At 49.4% G+C, this 23,646-nt stretch overlaps 1 protein-coding gene and 2 pseudogenes across 1 annotated transcript; 1 reads left to right on the top strand and 2 right to left on the bottom strand.

Annotated features, from left to right (window-relative positions):
* Nucleotides 1-1,068: 1,068 nt before the first annotated feature.
* LOC123074325 (endoglucanase 2) lies at nt 1,069-3,743 on the top strand. Its single transcript, XM_044497200.1, has 7 exons — nt 1,069-1,321; nt 1,413-1,625; nt 1,745-1,945; nt 2,033-2,122; nt 2,202-3,006; nt 3,086-3,127; nt 3,249-3,743. The coding sequence occupies exons 1-7, from the start codon at nt 1,094-1,096 to the stop codon at nt 3,560-3,562; spliced, it is 1,893 nt and encodes a 630-aa protein (XP_044353135.1). The 5' UTR covers nt 1,069-1,093; the 3' UTR covers nt 3,563-3,743.
* Nucleotides 3,744-4,896: 1,153 nt separating this feature from the next.
* On the bottom strand, nt 4,897-7,461 carry LOC123074324 (cell division control protein 48 homolog D-like; annotated as a pseudogene).
* An 8,263-nt stretch (nt 7,462-15,724) lies between these two features.
* LOC123074323 (cell division control protein 48 homolog D-like) lies at nt 15,725-23,408 on the bottom strand (annotated as a pseudogene).
* Nucleotides 23,409-23,646: the final 238 nt, after the last annotated feature.

The raw sequence follows: 23,646 nt of genomic DNA, 5'->3' as shown, positions 1-23,646 counted from the left end.
CAAGGCTTTAAAAAAGGTTTCTCTTTCTCCAATTATTAGCTCTATAATGAAAGAAGTATGTATTTTATCACCTGTTCATAACCATTCGATGCGAGCTCCCTATCTCCATATGATCTCCAAGTGGTAGAGTTACACCAGGTTTTCATTGATCTTTAATTCTAGGTGGTCAAAACCAACCCTACCAACTCTCTTCCTTAGCCGGTCCAGCTTGGAACGGACCTGCACCCAGTGCTGTAGCCAGAATATCTGCATGCCCCAGGCTATCCTCGCTGCTACAGTGTCCACTGTAGCTACAACATGTGACTGTAGAGCTAAAATTAACGAAGGTTTTCACCAGCACGCCTCAGGCCATGGCCCTGGTAGCCCGGGGCTGGCTACGCCCCTACAATAGATGCTTAGGTCCAAAACTACAATAGATGCTCTTTAAAATGTAGAAAGAAACATCTATAGAGTAATAAAGCCCACATACATGACTCAGCCTAGGGCTCAGCCCAAACCGAACGTCCGAACCAGGGTCAGTCCATTTATGTAACACCGCAACAATAAAACTTTAGATGATCTACAACTTCGTAAATTTTTCCGAGATCTTGTATCACATATCTATTTGCTATGATATTCTATCATTTACTTAATCAGTTTTAATACACCCTTAGATCCAAATTAATTGACACAATCTCTATACAATGTAAAATAGACATTATATAGAGGCTGCATCAATTAATTCAGCTTGTAGGAAGTGCTCGTTTTATGTCATGAAATCATGAAACTCGGATACTCTGTTTTAAAACCGAAGAAATTAGGGTGCATCCATTGTTTATTTGTAGAACTATAGATATGATTTCGAGATGTGCACGATCCGCCTCATTTGCTTCCCAATATTTAGTGTGGGTGTGTGTTTTCATTTGTGCAGCCACCATTTAGATAGCCAACAGATTGTAACCCTGTCTAAGAAACCAGACCTCCGCCACCTTTGAGCCCCGTCCTCGCGTCCTCTTCCTTCCGACGGGACACGCTATAAATACACATGCCCTTGCGCTCCAGAGCTCCCATCCAAAGCACCAGACAGTGTGGCATTCCCTCTTTTGCTAGCCTCATGGCCTTGAACCAACCAGCCATAGCCATGGGTCTCCTCGTCGTCTTGGTGCTTGCCGCCATGGCACAGGTGGCGTACTGCGCGGGTGGTGGCACCACCCAGAACTACCGCGAGGCGCTGGCCAAGAGCATCCTCTTCCTCGAGGCCCAGCGGTCCGGCGTGCTCCCCGCCAGCCAAAGGGTCGGCTGGAGGTCCAACTCCGGCCTCCAGGACGGGAAGGCCAACGGGGTATGCAACCGCCTATTGCAAATCTCAAATCCGGGTGCAACTAATTAATCTGTGTGCCAGTATACATTAACTTCTGCATTTTCCAACTCAGGTGGATCTCACGGGCGGCTACTACGACGCCGGCGACAACGTCAAGTTCGGGCTGCCGATGGCGTTCACGGTGACCATGATGTCGTGGAGCGTCCTCGAGTACGGCGGGCAGATGCAGGCGGCCGGCGAGCTCGGCAACGCCCTGGAGGCCATCAAGTGGGGCACCGACTACTTCGTCAAGGCGCACCCGGAGCCCAGCGTGCTCTACGGAGAGGTAATTCGTACTTACTTTTCTGAAGCACTCGAGTGCATGCACGTCGGGTTTACGTGGTCATACGCGCGCGTAGTCGGTAGCTGACCAAGTGTACGCATCTCGAATGGATTCTTGTGCAGGTGGGAGACGGTGACACCGACCACTTCTGCTGGCAGCGGCCGGAGGAGATGACGACGAGCCGTCAGGCGTACCGCCTCGACCCCCAGCGCCCGGGCTCCGACCTCGCCGGAGAGACCGCCGCCGCAATGGCCGCGGCGTCGCTCGTGTTCCGCCGCTCCAACCCGGGATACGCGAACCTACTCCTGCAACACTCCAAGCAGGTTTGTCAGTTGTAAACTAACCATCCAAGATGAAATGATCCGATAGCTGGTCCTAATGTTTCTTGGCTCCATTGGTGCATGTCTCAGCTGTTTGATTTCGCCGACAAGTTCCGGGGAAGGTACGACGCCAGCATCCCTGTGGCGAGGAAATATTACCAGTCAGTCAGCGGATACAGCGTAAGCTCTGATAAGATGGATGTTCAACATTTGGCATCCCGTCTTGATCTGGTCGTTAATCCGTGTGGTGCGGTTTCAGGACGAACTGCTGTGGGCGGCGGCGTGGCTGTTCCAGGCGACCGACGACCGGCGCTACCTGGACTACCTTGCTAACAACGCCGACGCGATGGGCGGCACGGGCTGGTCCACCGCCATGTTCAGCTGGGACATCAAGTACGCCGGCGTGCAGGTCCTCGCCGCCAAGATCCTGCTGCAAGGCAGAGCCGGCGCGCACGCCGCCGTGCTGCAGCGGTACCGGCAGAAGGCCGACTTCTTCGTGTGCGCGTCCCTCGGCAAGCAGGGCTACGGCAACGTCAAGCGGACGCCCGGCGGCCTCTTGTATCACATGCAGTGGAACAACCTCCAGTACGTGACCAGCGGGTCGTTCCTCCTGGCCGCCTACTCCGACAGCCTCGCCGCCGCCCGGCAGGCCGCCGTGTGGTGCCCGGCCGGGCCGGCGTCGCCCGCGCAGATCATGGCGTTCGCCAAGTCCCAGGTGGACTACATCCTGGGGAGCAACCCGAGGGCGACGAGCTACATGGTCGGGTACGGCTTCATCTACCCGCTGGAGGCGCACCACCGGGGCGCGTCCATCGTGTCCTTCCAGTCCAACCCGTCGTTCGTGGCCTGCAAGGCCGGGTACGCGATCTGGTACCCCCGCAAGGGCAGCAACCCGAACCTGCTCGACGGCGCCATCGTCGGCGGGCCGGACGAGAACGACAACTTCGTCGACGACAGGAACAACTACCAGCAGACCGAGGCGCCCACCTACAACAATGCGCCGTTCATGGGCGTGCTCGCTCGGCTCGCCGCCGGCGGCCGGCTTGATCGGTCAATTCCAGATGGTACGTAACGTACTCAATTTTTCAGAAGTTATTATCTCAGGGATGAAGCATCATTTGATCCGTGACTCTTTTCTTGCAGGGCTTGACAACCAGACCTCAGTAGCGCCATCTCTTTCTGCTGGTAATAATCTACCCAACATCATGGCTTTCAAGATTCAGTTCAGTAACAGAGTTTTCGTCATTTTTACCGCCCAATCCGAGAGACGACTAACTCTTGATTCTTCACCTTGTGCGCGTCGCAGCCGGCGATCAAGGTGTGCACGCGTCGCCGATCGTGATCGAGCAGAACGCGACGGCGTCCTGGACGGAGAAGGGCCGGACGTACCGCCGGTACGCGGTGACGGTGACCAACAGGTCGCTGAACAAGACGGTGCACGAGCTGTTCCTCGGCATCGACAAGCTCTACGGCCCGGTGACGGGGCTCGACAAGAAGCGGTATGGCCACGTGCTCCAGGGCACGGCGCCGTCGGTGCCCGCTGGCGGGAGCGTCACGTTCGAGTACGCCCACGCCGCGCCGCCGGCGAACGTCTGGGTCACCGGCTACAAGCTCGTCTGAACTGAAACCAATGGTAGTCAGTTTGTCAGGTTACAATTACAATAGGGAAGTTGGAGTGATGGGTCTAGTGACAATCTCTCGGTCATCCTCCATCTGCCGTTATAATAAGCTAAGCTATGCTAGGAGTAACTAGTGGCTGCGTGTTATCGTGGTTGAAAATGTAAGAGGAATGGTGTATTTGTTGCGCTACAAAGTATAAACCAATTGGATTATAATTAACAAGAATCTCCATTTAAAAAAATATAATAGTAATTATCAAGAAACTAATCCAAATAAAAACTAAAGAAAGTGCTATACAGCAGAGAAATTGTATAATCTAATCACCAAAAGCTTTGTATTTATTTCGCTGAGCTCTGTACTGAATCAACTGAAGTTCCTCTGGCAGGCAATAGAAATTTGGCTGAATGCCTTTAAAAATGAAAACGTTTCTGGTGTTCCAAATAGAAATACCCCAGGAAATTAAAGTGATCAGCTCAAGGAAGAAAGGCACGGTAAAGTGTGTTTTAAGTTGATTAAACTGTCCCTCAATGTCACAGTAATTTGTATGCTTCCAAGTAGGACAATGACACATCCAACAAGCCTGTGCAAATTCAGATTAGAAAAAAAAAAATCCTTGTTTCCAGAACTCGCAAGCCACATAGAACACAAGTGTAGTCTGCAATAAACAAAATTTTCCGCTGCAGGAGTGCACTGGAATTCAATCTATTGTGGGTTAGCAGCGAAAAACAGATCTACTTGAGCTGGCAGCGGGAATTCCATAGCCATTTAATTGCAGGAATGACAGTGGCCAATGCAATCAGCAACTTATAAGTTTTTAAAACCTTAAATAGGAACGAAATCAATTTAACTTTTTGAAGCCTTAAAGAGTAACTTATGAGTAATTAAATCCTAAAGACACTTTCCTTCTTTCTTTCCCTTGTTGCAAACCATAAGCGCATTGTGGCGAATGTGATCATGAGCACCCAGCAGTATGCCCTTGATGGTAAACACTAGCAAGTGCCCCCAACCTGAACTCACAACCAATGTGGTCATGAGCACCCAGCAGTATGCCCAGCATTGTTGGCTAGCAAAGAACCCTCTGCAACTAAGACTGTTGGGAGCCACAAGTTTCAGACAACAGGTGTTTCTGCTCTTACAAGTTCAGTCAGAAATTAACTGGACATTAAACAGGCAACCTTTTTTTTTTCTGTGGTCTGGTGCAGGAGCAGAGAGGGGTTGAGAGAGAAAAACCTGCAGGCTATTCTTCAGAGTCTCATCACTGCTTACTAATAAAAGGAAAGCGCAACAAGGAGCTTATTATTTCATCAACTGTATTTCTATGATCATCTAAAAAAACTGTATTTCTATGATGTATGTAAATTCTTACAAAACCAAAATTATATACATGGGACGAATCAACATAAACAGAATAAAAACAGAGTCTATAATATTCTGCCACTTCAGTTTCTAACAATGGTTACTGGATCACTTGTAGAGATCGTCTTCATCCTCATCAGCTGCCGCGGAGGTGTGGACAGCAGTTTCTGCCCCCTGTGGCTGCGCCGGGAAGCGGAATTCGGTGCCGAACCCCCTAGACTGCTGCAGCGTCTGCGCGAAGGCCTAGTACTTCCTGATGTCGGCGTCGCTCACGCTCCTCCTCGCGTACCTCATCGACTCCTCGAAGTGAGCCGCCTTAATCTCCGTGGCCTCCTCTTCCTGCCCGCCATCCACCTCCATGGTGTCTTTCCCCATCCTCTGCCTCTCCATGTCCTTTTCAATGTCCTCCCTGATGGCGTACTTGCACGCCCTTTGGCAGATCTCCGTGATGTCGGCACGGCTGAAGCCGGCGGTGAACCTTGCCAGCGCGCCAAGGTCGACGTCCTTGGCCACGGGAGACTTCCTGAGGCAGGCCTTGAAGATCTGGTGACGCGAGGCCTCGTCTGGCAAGGGGATGTAGATGAGCTGGTCCAGGCGGCCGGGACGGAGCAACGCCGAGTCAATTATGTCGGGCCTATTGGTGGCTCCGATGATGAACACCGTCTTCTTGGCGTTCATGCCGTCCAACTCGGTGAGTAGCTGGTTCAGGACCCTGTCCGCCGCACCACCGGCGTCGCCCACTCTGCCGCCCCTTTGGGTAGCGATGGAGTCGAGCTCGTCGAAGAACAGCACGCACGGCGCAGATTGACGGGCCTTGTCGAAGATCTCGCGCACGTTGGCCTCGCTCTCGCCGAACCACATGGTGAGCAGCTCTGGCCCCTTGATGCTGATGAAGTTGGCCTGGCACTCGTTGGCCATCGCCTTCGCCTACAAGGTCTTACCGCACCTTGGTGGCCCGTAGAAGAGGACGCCCTTGGACGGCGACATGCCGAACTTCTTGAATTTCTCTGGGTGCTCGACCGGGTACTGGACGGTCTCTTGCAGCTCCCTCTTGACGCCCTCAAGGCCGCCGACGTCGTTCCAGCTGACATTGGGCACCTCGATGACGGTCTCACGAAGCGCGGACGGGTTCGTGCCGACGAGAGCCGTCTTAAGGTGGTCATTGGTGACGGCCATGGAGTTCAAGATCTCGGCATCAATGTGTCGTCCTCTAAGTCGATCACGTCCATCTTCTCCCTGATGCACTGCAGCGCCGCCTCGGTGCAGAGCGCGGCCAAGTCGGCACCGACGTAGCCGTGTGTATCCTTGGCAATCACCTCTAGGTTGACGTCCTCGTCCAGCTTCATGTTCTTGGTGTGGATGCGGAGCACTTCGAGACGCCCGACCTCGTCCGGCACGCTGATGTCGATCTCGCGATCGAACCTCCCGAAGCGCCTCAAGGCAGGGTCGATGCTGTTGGGACGGTTCGTTGCGCCCATGACAATGACGTGCGCACGGGCCTTCATCCCGTCCATCAGCGTCAGCAGCTGGGAGACGATACGCCTCTCGACCTCGCCGTGAGTCTTCTCCCTGTTCGGCGCGATGGAGTCTATCTCGTCGATGAAGATGATAGAGGGTGCGTTCTTCTCAGCCTCCTCGAAGGCCTTCCTCAGGTTGCTCTCGCTCTCTCCGGCCATCTTAGACATTATCTCTGGGCCGTTGATAAGGAAGAAGAAGGCCCCAGTCTCGTTGGCCACCGCGCGGGCGATCAACGTCTTGCCGGACCCGGGGGGGCCGTAGAGGTGGATGCCCTTGGGAGGCTTGACGCCAATGCTCTTGAAGATCTGCGGATGCCTGAGTGGCAGCTCGACGAGCTCCCTGATCAGAGTCAGCGGTTTCCCCATGCCACCCACGTCGTCGTAGCCGATGTCGTCAAGCCTCTCCTCGTCCTCCCGCTTTACCGGCTCGCCCTCGCAGAAGATCTCTGTGTCAGGCGCCACGATGCAGTACTCCACCGCGGGGTCGATCTCCATGACCTTGAACTCCACGCTCCGCATGCCACCACGCACGAGGAAGAGGTCGCCCTTGTGGACCGGGCGGTAGGCGTCCACGAAGTAGGGCTTGAGGTAGACGTCGAAGAGATTCCCCGCGATGCCCTCGACGGTGTCGTCCAGAGGGAGGATGTGCACGCGTCTGCCGAACTTGGCGTCGTGGCACAGGTGCTCGGACATGACGTCGGCGATGCGCACGCGCAGGTTGGAGCGGGCCACCTTGTTGATCCCGAGCTTGTGCCCCTCGCAGGTGTCGTCGGGCAGTGCCATGCAGACCGTGTTGTGGCGGCGTTTTCCCTTGAGCAGCACGATGTCGCCTTTGTATATGGAGAGCTTCTCTATGGTGTCGTGGTGGACATTGCACACGGAGTTGTCGTCGTTGGTGGTGGCCTCCTCCACCACCAGCCGGTTCGCCGCCTTCTTCGACGCCGCCGTGCTCGCCATCGCCTCTGTTTGCTCGATTCGCTGCGTCTCTGGTGTATTATACTTTCGCTGGATGTTGTCGAGCGCTGATTTGCGTTGGTGTTGTGGTGAGGTGGAGACGCGGAGATCGCACCATTTATTGAAGGCACGGCCGACTCCGGTTGGAAGGCCCGTACGCTCGCATCTCAGTCCGAGCCCCGATCTTCGTTCGCGTCATATTCGGAAAAAAGTTCTGTGCAGACCGGCTGCAAACCAAATCCTGTGCATAACAGACGGCCACTGCGTCCTACGCCCGCATCTTTTATTATTGATTTTTTTATATTCAAATTCCTTGACAAAAAAAAGATCTATAGAACAAGACCAATTTGAATATATTTGAACTAGTTCAAAATTTACTATTTTAATAAATTGAAATACCATATTTCCGAAGATCCATATTTCAGTATTTCTTTTGTGAAGTTGTTTTTGTTCAAGCATTCCAGTTTCATTTATATTTCAAACATACTAGCTTATTGAAACAAGTATTTTTCTTTAAATGAGTGAAATTAGGTCCTTAAAATAATTCAAGCATGTCTTTTCGAATGAAACTACTGAAATTAGTATTTTTCAAATGAGTGAAATCAGTTTTCTAATATGAGTAAATAAGTTTTATTTGAATGATATTTTCTAAATGAGTGAAATTGTTTTAAAATTGAAATATTATTTGTGAAACTCCTTATTTCAGTGTGTACATTGTGAGTGCAATGTGTTTTCTGAAACTAGTGAAACTAGTGAAATGAGTGAAATCGATCTTTTGTAACGAGTGAAATCACTTTTTTACAAGTGAAATAGAGTATTTCAATTGAGTGAGTGTAATGTGTTTGTTTGAAATGAGTGAAATTAGTTTCCTGAAACAAGTGAGACATAGTCAGATATTTGTAAGAAAGTGTCAGCTGCATATAGAAATGCATTGCACAAACGAATCTTTCCCACTTTATACGCTCAAGGCCTGCACGCATCTGAATGTCAAGAATCAACGATGGATTTTCCACCGTTAGGTACCCTTGCCGTTAGAAAAACTTTTTTGGCAAATCTATTACATCTGTTTCATATTCAGAAGGTAGATTGCCTTCATGTATCGACTAGTAGCAACATTCCTACTAGTTAACATTCCAATTTTCAAGTACGGTAGTAAGTCCTCTGAATGCTGCTAAATGACTGTAGCATGTTGGCACTCCTAGTAAAATGGCGTGCTATGTTTCTTATAGAAACTTGTTTATATCAAGACATTTTCTTGTAACAAAGATTGTCTGAACACTACACTTATGATTTAATTGTGCAGGGAGATATATTCGCTGTCACAGGTGGGATTATAGATGATAAAGTATCATTTGTTCTACATGTGGAGCATAATCAAGCAACGCATGCTCTTTGTTGCATCTGAAATCAGTATACCAAAGCTGGAGCAGAAGCTGAACATACACCATCGCGGCTGAAGAAGATATCAGGGTGGTTTCATGAGAAATGCTCAAACATGAGTGTACGGATTGAGAGAATTGTTTGATGATTCTAGCCTTCATTCATAATCTGTTCAATGTATGGACCAATCTTTGTTTAACAAGTATCTGTCATTTAAGGGACAAGAGAAATAATCTCAGTTTTGAAGTTTCGTCATTCCAGAACATCACAGTTTTGAACTATCTGTAATTCCATATTTCGTTTTCAAAGGAATAAGAGAAACAGTCTACAATCTCTGAGCAATTCACAATCTGATCATGTCAAACCATCGCAATTTGATCAATGTACAACTTGATGAAATCTTCCAAAGAAAAATCAGACAGGAGTCTCCGCAACATTGTTGTTATAATCACACTTGTGTTGGAAATGTTAGAGGCATCTGAATTTCTGTTGGTTGGACTACTTGGTTTGTCATGATCTTAACATTGCTTTACCTTGCCGGCCCTGCTCGCTGACCAAAGTTTAGGAGCTTCTTCACACTGTCCTGGACAGGATAATGGTATCGTGGAAGCCAAAGACCTATCAGCCATCATCCTAAATTCACTACACCGTCAACATGAATAATAGTTCGATGTGCCGTCCTCCATATGCCTTTATAATAAGCTAAGCTAAGCTCTTAGGAGTAACTAGTGGTTGCATGTTATCGTGATTGAAAATGTAAGAGGAATAGATGTGTCTGGATATAACCTGAATATCAGAGTAGGGAAGGCCATTAATGATGAAATTAGAAATGTTGTCGCCACGGCGCCGACCATTGGCAATAGCCTGAAAATACGTTGTGTTCGCGTCCCCTTTCAGAATCCACGTGATGTTGCACCTACGTTTCCAATACACCTCATCCGCATGGTGAAGATTTACTAGTTGGGATTCAAGGGAGTACCGACTCTCCCAGCCGGCGGAATCGAGGCCCGTGGAATTGGCCAAGGAGTCGAGGAGCTTGATCTGGGAGGTTAAAGAGGCCTTAGAGCGAAGGGCCTCAGCACGGAGGTCGGCGCTACAACCATGAAGGAATTGGCGCAGCCTTTGAGAGCAGTACCGCCAGTCATCAAGAGGGCCAAAGGATCTAACACAATTACGTTCAAGCGCAGCCCATCTACTAGCTAAAAGAGGCTTAAAGCCCTCATTAAGAAACCAGCTAGTCTCAAAACGGAACCGGGAGGTGGGGCCTCTGGCCCTAACGCCCCCATCAACCACCAGAGGCATGTGATCCGAGCCAATGCTAGGGCACGTAGAGAGAGAGAGAGACCAAGGGGAAGTGGTTTTCCCAGTCCGTCGACATAAAGAATCTATCGAGGACACAACGCACAGGGTTAAGTTGTCTGTTGGACCAAGTGTGTCGAGCCCCAACTCTAGGGATCTCACGAAGAGCGGCAAGGTTAATGCAATCGTTGAAGCGGTGGGCAAGACTTCAATTGAAATGAGAATTGTTCTTGTCAGCCGAGTCACGGAGCATGTTAAAATCACCACCAACCAACACAGGTGAGCTAGAGGCCGCAATCTTGGAATAGAGCTCATCAAGGAACACCAGGGAGAGTGAGTGGTCACCCGGTCCGTAGACGTTCAACAACTCCCAGGAAAAGTTTTTGAGCTTGTTCCGGATTGTCGCACTAATAAAGAACCGATCAAGAGAGGAGGAAAGCAGTTCGCACGTATCATTGCAAGTCCCAAGCAGCAAATGCCCAGACAAACCCAGGAGAAGAGATCAGAGGAGAGCGAATCCAGTTCCTAGGGACGGAAGCTAGTTTTAATGGTCTCCTGAAGACAAATAATGTCAGATTTAACGGCACTAAGAAGATCTCTAAGCTGATCCTGAAGCCCCCGAGTGCCAAAACCGCAAACGTTCCAGAAGAGAACTTTCATCTACAAGAGAGGTTCTTGACGCACAGACTAGATCTGCAAGGGAGAAGTCCAGACGCCAGACGGCGATTTTTGCGACGCACGATGGCCGGACAGCCACAACCGTCCGGCACCTGGTCAGAGGGTGCCACCACACCTTGGTCTGTGCCACGGGTCACTGCATAGTGGCCGCCCGGATCCTGGTATCATCTTTGCCTCTAATGCATGGTCAGGGGACCAGTGCGTGTCTTCGGCTGACAATTGTTACCTGATGTCTCCCCTGTCTTGTGAGGAGATCGACGCAGCGGTTGCATCTTCGAAATCCTCCTCTGCCCCAGGCCCGGATGGCTTCTCGGTCCCCTTTTTCAAAGCCTTTTGCCCTCCATTAAGGCCCTCCTGTACCGCATCTTCTAGGGTTTCTACCTCGGCACGGTTGACATCTCGCGGCTTAAATATGCTTCTCTCACTCTTCTACCCAAGGTCAAAGGGGCTGACAATATTAAGCTATTCTGGCCCATTGCACTTATTAACAACATTGCCAAGTTTCCCTCTAAAGCGTATGCTTCTAGACTGTCCCCTATTGCCCACAAGATTATTAGCCCCCACCCAAACTGCTTTTATCAAGGGTCGTTTTATTCTTGACGGGATTGTGGTCCTACATGAGATCCTTCATGACATTTATAAGTCGGGCAAGCAGGTTGTGGTTCTCAAGCTCCACTTTGAGAAAGCCTACGACTATGTTCGTTGGTCTTTTCTCCGAGAGGTCCTTCTTGCCAGGGGTTTTGAGAGCTCCTTAGTCATGCGGGTCATGCAGTTAGTGTCTGGTGGCCACACTTCAATCATGATCAATGGGGTTGTTGGACCGTTCTTTAAGAATGGTAGGGGCCTTCGGCAAGGTGACCCCAGATCCCCTCTCCTGTTCAACTTTGTCGCCGACGCCCTAGCTAAAATGCTTGATTCCGCTGCGGCTTGTGGCCACATCAAGAGTGTGTCCACCAATCTCTTTTTGAATGGCATTTCCCACCTATAGTACGCGGATGACACGATCATTTTGGTCGAGAAGGATGATCTCCAGCTGGCCAACCTTAAGTTTATCCTTCTGTGTTTCGAATCATTGTCTGGGCTCAAGATCAATCTTAGCAAAAGCGAGGCCTTCGTCCTTGGCTGTGATGCCCCTGAGCAACAACGAGTCGGTAACCTCCTTAACTGCTCTCTGGGCGCCTTCCCGACGACTTACCTTGGCGTCCCAATCTCTCCCCGTCGACTCAAAGCCGAAGCCTTTCGACCTTTAGAAAAGAAAGTTGGAGGATGGGTAGCGCCCTGGAGGGGCCGCTACCACTCTACTCCTGGTAAAGTAGTTTTCATGAATTCGAGCCTTTCTTCTCTACCGACCTTCATTATGGGTTTTTACCATCTCTTGGCGAGCAACCATGCCTCCTTTGATAAAGATCGCAGCGCCTTTTTCTGGAACACAACTGAGAACAAGAAGAAATACAGAATGGTGAAATGGAAAATGATGTGCAGACCTAAATGGCTAGGCGGACTTGGCATTACTAACACCTGTGTTATGAACCAATGCCTCATGTTGAAATGGTGGTGGCGTCTTTACTCTGATCCCCCCAACTCTGTCTGGATCAAGATTTTGAAAGCCAAATACTTCCCCAAATGCCCCGCCCTCATGTCGTCTGTCAGGACGGGCTCTCAATTTTGGATGTCACTGATCAAACTCTGGGACGTCTTCAGGAGCCTGGCCATTTCAGGGTAGGGGATGGGGCCTCTACCCGCTTTTGGCTTGACCGGTGGACCGGGAACGGCCCCCTTGCAGCTTCCTTCCCTACTCTTTTCGCTTTCGTTTCTGACCCGAATGCCTCTGTGGCCTCGCTTGCGGCGGCGAACCGGGACTTTGCCTTCCATCGGACCCTGACTCCTCCAGAGTTGGTCTCTTGGCAAGATCTTATTGCCCTATTACCCTCGCTCTCGGAGTCCCCCGACGTGCTGGTCTGGCCTCATTCGGCTTCTAGCCGATTCTCGGTCAAATCTCTTTACGATAAACTTACTCCTGGTAGGATTGATGATCGCTTTAAGGGGCTATGGCAGGCTTGTATTCCTCTTAAAATCAGGATTTTTCTTTGGCAAGCTATTAGACGTAAACTCCCTGCTAGCGACCAGATTGTTAAATGGCATGGTAATGCAATCCGGCTTGCACTCTTTGTGCAGAGGTGGAAGACATCACATTATCTTCAAATGCTCCCTGGCCTAGTTTGGGTGGAGCTGCGTCCGCTCTTGGTTAAACTGCACTTGGAACCCTCTGGGTTCAATGACTTGTTCGATCTTACGCACAACTTGTCGGGGCACTTGGATGACTAGGAATAAATTTAATATTGAACATTATTTTCCTAACAAGCCTTCTGATTGCCTGTTTAACATGGTTGCCTTCTTACAGCTGTGGGCGCCTCTGTTTAAAGCGTGCGACGTGGATGCCTTCAACTCCCTTATCTCCAAGATCCGTCCGACTGCCATCAGCTTTGGTCTCCGTGCCTCCTCAAGCTGCCCAAGTGCCTTAGTTTATCCTCTTCCTTCTGGTAGTCTTTGGCCTGCGTGCCGATTGCCCTAGTGGTTGTAACGTACTTTGCGACCTCGGTTGGTTGCCCCTGCTTTTTCTCGAACCTCTATGTTTGTGGTACTGGTTTGGTGGGCTTTATTTATAAAGTCGGGCGATAAGCCTTTTCTCCAAAAGAAAAATGTAAGAGGAATGGAATTTTTGCGCTATAAGTATAAACCAGAGGGAACTTGATTATACCAGCGAGTACATTTCGACCCAATTTCAGATTTTTAATTAACAAGAAGCTAATCCAAATAAAAACTAAAGATAGAGCTATACAATAGAGAATTTGTATGAAAAAGATACTGCTAATGTCGTTTATGGAAAGGATTGGATCTAATCACCAAAAGCTTTGTATTATTTCGCCGAGCTCTGTACTGAATCCACTGAAGTTCCTCTGGCTGGCAGGCATACAAATTTGGTTGAATGCCTTTAAAAATGATCAGCTCAAGGAAGAAAGGCACGACAAGTGTGCTTTAAGGTGATTATAATCTGTCCCTCAGTGCATCAGTGTCCAAGTAGGACATGGATACTTCCAACAAGCCTGTGCAAATTCACAATGGAAAAAAAAGAACACAAGTGTAGTCTACAATAAAGAAATTCCACTGCAGGAGTGTACTGGTATTCAATCAATTGTGGATTAGCAGCCAATAAATGATCTACTTAAGCTGGCAGTGGGAATTCATAGCCATTTAATTGCAGGAATGACAATGACCACTCGAATCAGCAACTTATAAGTTTTTGAAACCTTGAAGAGGAACTTTCGAAAGTAATTTACTCCCTCCAATCCATAATAAGTGTCGCAGTTTGGAACTAAGTTTGAACTAACCTCAGTGCAAAACTGCGACACTTATTTTGGATTCGGTAGGAGTAACCTTTTGAAACGTTAAAGAAGAACTTATGCTTTTCTCAGGACCGCCGCTGGATCGCCGACCTCCGTGGCGCGCTCAACCCCACTGCTTTGACCGAGTACGTCCAGCTCTGGAGGTTGCTTCGGTCCGCTACTCTCTCCAACTACCCAGACCGCCTACTTTGGCGATGGACTGCCAACGCCAAGTACTTGGCCAAATCCTGCTATCGAGCCCTTTACACCGGATCTACTACCGCGCCGTTCTGGCACCTCACTTGGAGGTGTTGGGCCCCCCTCCACGTCAAGATGTTTAATTGGCTCGCCGACCTTCACCGATGCTGGACCTCCGCTAGACTCGCTCGGCATGGTCTGCTGCACAATGATCGTTGCACCCTGTGTGACCAGGCAAAAGAGACCATGCAGCACATCATCATTGGCTGCCCTTTCTCTCGGCAGATATGGCATGACGTGCTTGCCTGGGTTCGTGCTACTTCCCCTCACCCCTCTGGAGACGAAGACTTCCTTCCCTGGTGCTCGGCTATAATCAAGGGATCGCCCACCGGCCACCGCAAAGGCCTCGCTACGTTGGCTGTGCTCACGGCGTGGTCCATTTGGCGGCACCGCAACAGTTGCGTCTTCGACGGCGAAAACCCCTCCTCATCGCGGCTAATCGCATCGATCTAGGAGGAGGCACGTGCCTGGGCCAGAGCAGGCGCGCGCGGACTAAGCGTTCTGATAGCATAGGTTCATTCTTGTAACGGGCTGAGCACCCCGTCAACACTGCTCTGGGGCTCCATGCCTTGATGCCTTGAGCTCGCACCCCCCCCCCCCCAACCCTGCTGTACACTTTCTTTCTATCAATGAAATGATATGCACTCTTGCGTATTCGCGAAAAAAAAAACTTATGCTTTTCTCTAAACAAAAGAGGAACTTATCAGTAACGAAGAAACTTTCCTTCTTTCTTTCTCTTGTTGCAAACCAGTATCCCCCGTCTGGCCATTGATGCCTGTGAAAGGCCAGGACACTCGGAAGGCCTCCAACCAGAACTCACAACAGGAAGGACATACTGTGAACGGCCAGGATAAGGGTAGTATAGATCAACTCATTGTTGGCTAACAAAGAACTCTCTGCAACTAAGACTATTGACTGTTGGGAGACACACTTCAGACAACAGGTGCTCCTGTTCTTACAAGTTCAATTTCAAAATTAATCGGACATTAATCAGGCAACTATTTTCCCATTTTTTAAATTTTCCCGTGGTCTTGTGCAGGAGCAGAGAGGGGTTGAGAGAACGATGGTAGTTTCGTGTAATTGAGGGTTCAGTTAACGGTTAGGCTAGTTTTCAGAGTCTCATCACTTGCTTACAAGTAAGAGGAAAGCACAGCAAGGAGTTTATTATTTCATCAACTGTATTTCTATGATGTATGTAAAATCTAAGAAACGAAAATTATATCCATGGAAAGAATCAACAATATAGAGTGATCGACGAGAGGAAACAGAACAAAAACATAGTCTATATAAATAATATTCTGGTACTCCTACTTCATGTTCTAACAATGGTTACTGGATCACTTGTACAGATCGTCTTCATCCTCATCAGCGGCCGCGGAGGTGTGGACGGCAGCATCTGCCGCCTGTGGCTGCGCCGGGAAGCGGAACTCGGTGCCGAACCCCCTAGACTGTTGCAGCGTCTGCGCGAAGGCCTGGTACTTCCTGATGTCGGCATCGCTCACGCTCCGCCTCACGTACCTCATCGACTCCTCAAAGTGAGCCGCCTTAATCTGAGCCACCTCGTCTTCCTGACCGCCGTCCACCTCCATGGTGTCTTTCCCCATCTTCTGCCTGTCCATGTCCTTTTCAATGTCTTCTCTGATGGCGTACTTGCACGCCCTCTGGCAGATCTCCGTGATGTCGGCGCCGCTGAAGCCGGCGGTGAACCTAGCGAGCGCACCGAGGTCGCCGTCCTTGGCCACGGGAGACTTCCTCAGGCATGCCTTGAAGATCTGGTGCCGCGAGGCCTCATCCGGTAAGGGGATGTAGATGAGCTGGTCCAGGCAACCCAGACGGAGCAACGCCGAGTAAATAATGTCCGGACTATTGGTGGCGCCGATGATGAAGACCGTCTTCTTGGCGTTCATGCCGTCCATCTAGGTGAGCAGCTGGTTCAGGACCCTGTCCGCCGCGCCGCCGGCGTCGCCCACCCTGCCGCCCCTCTGGGTTGCGATGGAGTCGAGCTCGTCGAAGAACAACACACATGGCGCAAACTGGCGCGCCTTATCAAAGATCTCGCGCACGTTGGCCTCGCTCTCACCGAACCACATGGTGAGCAGCTCTGGCCCCTTGATGCTGATGAAGTTGGCCTGGCACTCGTTGGCGATGGCCTTCGCTAGCAAGGTCTTGCCACATCCTGGGGGCCCGTAGAAGAGGACGCCCTTGGACGGCGACATGCCAAACTTCTCGAATTTTTCTGGGTGCTCGACGGGGTACTGGACAGTCTCTTGCAGCTCCCTCTTGACGCCGTCAAGGCTGCCGATATCGCTCCAGCTGACGTTGGGCACCTCTACGACGGTCTCACGTAGCGCGGACGGGTTGGTGCCGACGAGAGCCGTCTTAAGGTGGTCATTGGTGACGGCCATGGAGTTCAAGATCTTGGCATCAATGGTGTCGTCCTCTAAATCGATCACGTCCATCTTCTCCCTGATGCACTACAGCGCCGCCTCGGTGCAGAGCGCGGCCAAGTCGGCGCCGACGTAGCCGTGTGTATCCTTGGCAATCACCTCTAGGTTGACGTCCTCGTCCAGCTTCATGTTTTTGGTGTGGATGCGGAGCACTTCGAGACGGACGACCTCGTCCGGCACGCCGTGTTGGAAATATGCCCTAGAGGCAATAATAAAATGGTTATTATTGTATTTCCTAGTTCATGATGATTGTCTATTGTTCATGCTATAATTGTATTACCTGGAAACCGTAATACATTTGTGAATACATAGACCACAACATGTCCCTAGTAAGCCTCTAGTTGACTAGCTCGTTGATCAATAGATGGTTATGGTTTCCTGACCATGGACATTGGATGTCATTGATAACGGGATCACATCGAATGATGTGATGGACAAGACCCAATCCTAAGCATAGCACAAGATCGTGCAGTTCGTTTGCTAAGAGCTTTTCTAATGTCAAGTATCGTTTCCTTAGACCATGAGATTGTGCAACTCCCGGATACCGTAGGAATGCTTTGGGTGTACCAAACATCACAAGGTAACTGGGTGGCTATAAAGGCAAATCAGTTGCTGCTCCAGTGAAGAAACCCAAGGTTGAACCCAAACCCGAGACTAAGTGCTTCTGTAATGAGGGGAACGGTCACTAAAGCAGAACTACCCTAGATACTTGGTAGATGAGAAGGTAGGCAAGGTCGACAGAAGTATATTGGATATACATTATATTAATGTGTACTTTACTAGTACTCCTAGTAGCACCAGGGTATTAGATACCGGTTCGGTTGCTAAGTGTTGGTAACTCGAAATAAAAGGCTACAGAATAAACGGAGACTAGCTAAAGGTGAGATGACGATATGTGTTGGAAGTGTTTCCAAGGTTGATGTGATCAAGCATCGCATGCTCCCTCTACCATCGAGATTGGTGTTAAACCTAAATAATTGTTATTTGGTGTTTGCGTTGAGCATAGACATGATTGGATTATGTTTATCGCAATACGGTTATTCATTTAAGGAGAATAATGGTTACTCTGTCTATTTGAATAATACCTTCAATGGTCTTGCACCTAAAATGAATGGTTTATTGAATCTCGATCGTAGTGATACACATGTTCATGCCAAAAGATATAAGATAGTAATGATAGTACCACCTACTTGTGGCACTGCCACTTGAGTCATATTGGTATAAAATGCATGAAGAAGCTCCATGTTGATGGATCTTTGGACTCACTCGTTTTTGAAAAGATTGAGACATGCGAACCATGTCTATTAGTATATATGCATGAAGAAAGTTCATACAGATGGATCGTTTGGACTCACTTGATTTTGAATCACTTGAGACATGCAAAAATACCACATGGGCAAGATGACTGAAAGGCCTCGTTTTCAGTAAGATGGAACAAGAAAGCAACTTGTTGGAAGTAATACATTTTGATGTGCGCAGTCCAATGAGTGCTGAGGCATGCAGTGGATATCGTTATGTTCTTATTTCACAGATGATTTAAGTAGATGCTGAGTATATTTACTTGATGAAACACAAGTCTGAATTATTGGAAGGTTCAAGTAATTTCAGAGTGAAGTTGAAGATCGTCGTGACAAGAGGATAAAATGTCTGTGATATGATCATAGAGATGAATATCTGAGTTACGAGTTTGGCACACAATTAAGAAATTGTGGAAATTGTTTCACGACTAATACCGCCTGGAACACTATAGTGTGATGGTGTGTCCGAACATCATAACTGCACCCTATTGGATATAGTGCATACCATGATGTCTCTTATCGAATTACACTATCGTTTATGGGTTAGGCATTAGAGACAACCGCATTCACTTTAAATAGGGCACCACGCAATTCCGTTGAGACGAAACCATATGAACTATGGTTTAGAGAAACCTAAGCTGTCATTTCTTAAAAGTTTGGGGCTGCGACGCTTATGTGAAAAAGTTTCAGGCTGATAAGCTCGAACCCAAAGCGGATAAATGCATCTTCATAGAATACCCAAAACAGTTGGGTATACCTCCTATTTCAGATCTGGAAGCAAAAGTGATTGTTTCTAGAAACGGGTCCTTTCTCGAGGAAAAGTTTCTCTCGAAAGAATTGAGTGGGAGGATGGTGGAGACTTGATGAGGTTATTGAACCATGACTTCAACTAGTGTGTAGCAGGGCACAGGAAGTTGTTCCTGTGGCACCTACACCAATTGAAGTGGAAGCTTATGATAGTGATCATGAAACTTCGGATCAAGTCACTACCAAACCTCGTAGGACGACAAGGATGCGTACTACTTCAGAGTGGTACGTAATCCTGGCTTGGAAGTCATGTTGCTAGACAACAATGAACCTACGAGCTATGGAGAAGCGATGGTGGGCCCGGATTCCGACGAATGGCTCGAGGCCATAAAATCCGAGAGAGGATCCATGTATAAAAACAAAGTGTAGACTTTGGAAGAACTACTTGATGGTCGTAAGGCTGTTGGGTGCAGATGGATTTTAAAAGGAAGACAGACAATGATGGTAAGTGTCACCATTAAGAAAGCTCGACTTGTCGTTAAGATGTTTTCCGGCAAGTTCAAGGAGTTGACTGCGATGAGACTTTCTCACTCGTAGCGATGCTAAGAGTCTGTTGGAATTATATTAGCAGTTACTGCATTATTTATGAAATCTTGCAGATAGGATGTCAAAACATTGTTTCCTCGACGATTTTCTTGAGGAAAGGTTGTATGTGATACAACCAGAAGGTTTTGTCAATCCTGAAAGATGCTAACAAGTATGCAAAGCTCCAGCAATCCTTCTAAGGATTGGAGTAAGCATCTCGGAGTTGGAATATACGCTTTGATGAGATGATCAAAGATTTTGGGTTTTTACAAAGTTTATGAGAAACTTGTATTTCCAAAGAAGTGAGTGGGAGCACTATAGAATTTCTGATGAGTATATGTTGTTGACATATTGTTGATTAGAAATGATGTAGAATTTCTGGAAAGCATACAGGGTTATTTGAAAAGTGTTTTTCAATGGAAAACCTGGATTAAGCTACTTGAACATTGAGCATCAAGATCTATAAGGATAGATCAAAAACGCTTAATAGTACTTTCAAATGAATACATACCGTGACAAGATTTTGAAGGAGTTCAAAATAGATCAGCAAAGAAGGAGTTCTTGGTTGTGTTACAAGGTGTGAGTATTGAGTAAGACTCAAGACCTGACCACGGCAGAAGAGAGAGAAAGGATGAAGGTCGTCCCCTATGCTTTAGACGTAGGCTCTACAGTATGCTATGCTGTGTACCGCACCTGAAGTGTGCCTTGCCATGAGTTAGTCAAGGGGTACAATAGTGATCCAGGAATGGATCACATGACAGCGGTCGAACTTATCCTTAGTAACTAGTGGACTAAGGAATTTTCTCGATTATGGAGGTGGTAAAAGAGTTCGTCGTAAAGGGTTACGTTGATGCAAACTTTGACACTAATCCGGATGACTCTGAGTAGTAAACCGGATTCGTATAGTAGAGCAGTTATTTGGAATAGCTCCAAGTAGCGCGTGGTAGGTACATCTACAAGATGACATAGAGATTTGTAAAGCACACACGGATCTGAAAGGTTCAGACCCGTTGACTAATAACCTCTCTCACAAGCGAGATATGAACAAACCCCATGGGTGTTGGATTCATTACAATCACATAGTGATGTGAACTAGATTATTGACTCTAGTGCAAGTGGGAGACTGTTGGAAATATGCCCTAGAGGCAATAATAAAATGGTTATTATTGTATTTCCTTGTTCATGATGATTGTCTATTATTCATGCTATAATTGTATTACCTGGAAACCGTAATACATGTGTGAATACATAGACCACAACATGTCCCTAGTAAGCCTCTAGTTGACTAGCTCGTTGATCAATAGATGGTTATGGTTTCCTGACCATGGACATTGGATGTCATTGATAATGGGATCACATCATTAGGAGAATGATGTGATGGACAAGACCCAATCCTAAGCATAGCACAAGATCGTGCAGTTCGTTTGCTAAGAGCTTTTCTAATGTCAAGTATCGTTTCCTTAGACCATGAGATTGTGCAACTCCCGGATACCGTAGGAATGCTTTGGGTGTACCAAACGTCACAACGTAACTGGGTGGCTATAAAGGCACACTACAGGTATCTCCGAAAGTGTCTGTTGGGTTGGTACGAATCGAGATTGGGATTTGTCACTCCGTATGACGGAGAGGTATCTCTGGGCCCACTCGGTAATGCATCATCATAATGAGCTCAATGTGACTAAGTAGTTAGTCACGGGATCATGCATTACGGAACGAGTAAAGTGACTTGCCGGTAACGAGATTGAACGAGGTATTGGGATACCGACGATCGAATCTCGGGCAAGTAACATACCGATTGACAAAGGGAATTGTATACGGGATTGATTGAATCCCTAACATCGTGGTTCATCCGATGAGATCATCGTGGAACATGTGGGAGCCAATATGGGTATCTAGATCCCGCTATTGGTTATTGGCCGGAGAGGTGTCTCGGTCATGTCTGCATGGTTCCCGAACCCGTAGGGTCTACACACTTAAGGTTCGGTGACGCTAGAGTTGTTATGGGAAATAGTATGTGGTTACCGAAGGTTGTTTGGAGTCCCGGATGAGATCCCGGACATCACGAGGAGTTCCGGAATGGTCCGGCGGTGAAGATCGATATATTGGACGAAGGGTATTGGAGTCCGGAAGTGTTCCGGGGGTACCAGGCTATGGCCAGCATGACCGAAAGGTGTTTCGGGAGCCCCGGCAAGTGTTGGAGGGCCTCATGGGCCAAAGGGGAAGGGGAAAACCAGCCCACTAAGGGGTGGTGCGCCCCCGACACCCTTTCCCACATTACTTGGGGAGGTGGGGCGCCTCCAGCTGGCTTGGGAGGCAAGCCTCCACCTGCTTGGCTTGGGGGGCAAGTCTCCCTAGGATTTTCCCTAGGGAGATCCAATCTGCTTGGCCGCCGCCCCCTAGGGGAAACCCTAGGGCGCCTCCCCTCTCCCCTTGACCCTATATATAGTGGAGGGGTGGGAGGGCAGTTGCACCTCTTCCCTGGCGCAACCCTCCCTCCTCATACACCTCCTCCTCCGTAGTGCTTAGCGAAGCTCTGCCGGAGAACCACGAGCTCCATTGCCACCACGCCGTCGTGCTGTTGGAGTTCTCCCTCAACTTCTCCTCTCCCCTTGCTGGATCAAGAAGGAGGAGACGTCCCCGGGCTGTACGTGTGTTGAACGCGGAGGCGCCGTCCGTTCGGCGCTAGATCGGATCTTCCGCGATTTGAATCGTCGCGAGTACGACTCCATCAACCGCGTTCTTGTAACACTTCCGCTTAGCGATCTTCAAGGGTATGAAGATGCACTCCCTCTCTCTCGTTGCTAGCATCTCCTAGATTGGTCTTGGTGGCACGTAGGAAATTTTGAATTATTGCTACGTTCCCTAACACGCCGATGTCGATCTCGCGATCGAACCTCCCGAAGCGCCTCAAGGCAGTGTCGATGCTGTTGGGACGGTTCATGGCGCCCATGAAAATGACGTGTGCGCGGGCCTTCATGCCGTCCATGAGTGTCAGTAGTTGGGAGACAATACGCCTCTCGACCTCGCCGTGAGTATTCTCCCTGTTCGGAGCAATGGAGTCGATCTCGCCAATGAAGATGATGGAGGGCGCGTTCTTCTCGGCTTCCTCGAAGGCTTTCCTCAAGTTGCTCTCGCTCTCTCCGGCCATCTGGGACATTTATCTCTGGGCCGTTGATAAGGAAGAAGAATGCCCCGATCTCGTTGGCCACCGCACGGGCGATCAACGTCTTGCCCGACCCGGGAGGGCCGTACAGGAGGATGCCCTTTGGAGGCTTGACGCCAATGCTCTTGAAGATCTGCGGATGCCTGAGCGGCAGCTCGACGAGCTCCCTGATTAGAGTCAGCGGTTTCCCCATGCCACCCACGTCGTTGTAGCCGATGTCGTCAAGCCTCTCCTCATCCTCACGCTTTACCGGCTCGCCCTCCCAGAAGATCTCCGTGTCAGGCGCCACGATGCAGTAGTCCACCGCGGGGTTGATCTCCATGACCTTGAACTCGATCCGCATGCCGCCACGCACCGGGAAGAGGTCACCCTTGTGGAGCAGTCGGTAGGCGTCCACGAAGTAGGGCTTGAGGTAGGCATCGAAGAGGTTCCCGGCGATGCCCTCGACAGTGTCGTCCAAGGGGACGATGTGCACGTGTCTGCCGAACTTGGCGTCGTGGCACAGGTGCACGGACACGACGTCGGCGATGCGCACGCGCAGGTTGGAGCGGGCCACCTTGTTGATCCTCAGCTTGTGCCCCTCGCAGGTGTCGTTGGGCAGTGCCATGCAGACCGTGTTGTGGCGGCGTTTGCCCTTGAGGAGCACGATGTCGCCCTTGAATATGGAGAGCTTCTCCATGGTGTCTGGGTGGAGGTTGCAGACGGAGTTGTTGTCGTTGGTGGTGGCCTCCTCCACCACCAGCCGGTTCGCCGCCTTCTTCGACGTCGCCGCGCTCGCCATTGCGTTCGACTCTCGGTGACTTGCTGCGTCGTCTCGTGTATTACTTTCGATGGATTTTCTGGAGCGCTGATTTGCGTTGGTGTTGTGGTGAGCTGGAGACGTGGGGTTCGCACCCTTTATTGAAGGGAAGTGTTTAGGAACGGTGTGCCGGTCGAACCGTTCCGCCGGTCCCGCGCGGGCCACTCGATCGAAGCGAGGCGAAGCGCATCGTACGCCTCGCGCTCCTCCCGATCCCCTT

This window comes from Triticum aestivum, chromosome 3D (genome assembly GCF_018294505.1).
Source record: "Triticum aestivum cultivar Chinese Spring chromosome 3D, IWGSC CS RefSeq v2.1, whole genome shotgun sequence".
In the NCBI taxonomy this organism is placed as follows: domain Eukaryota; kingdom Viridiplantae; phylum Streptophyta; class Magnoliopsida; order Poales; family Poaceae; genus Triticum; species Triticum aestivum.
This window is presented reverse-complemented; position numbering and strand designations above follow the sequence as displayed.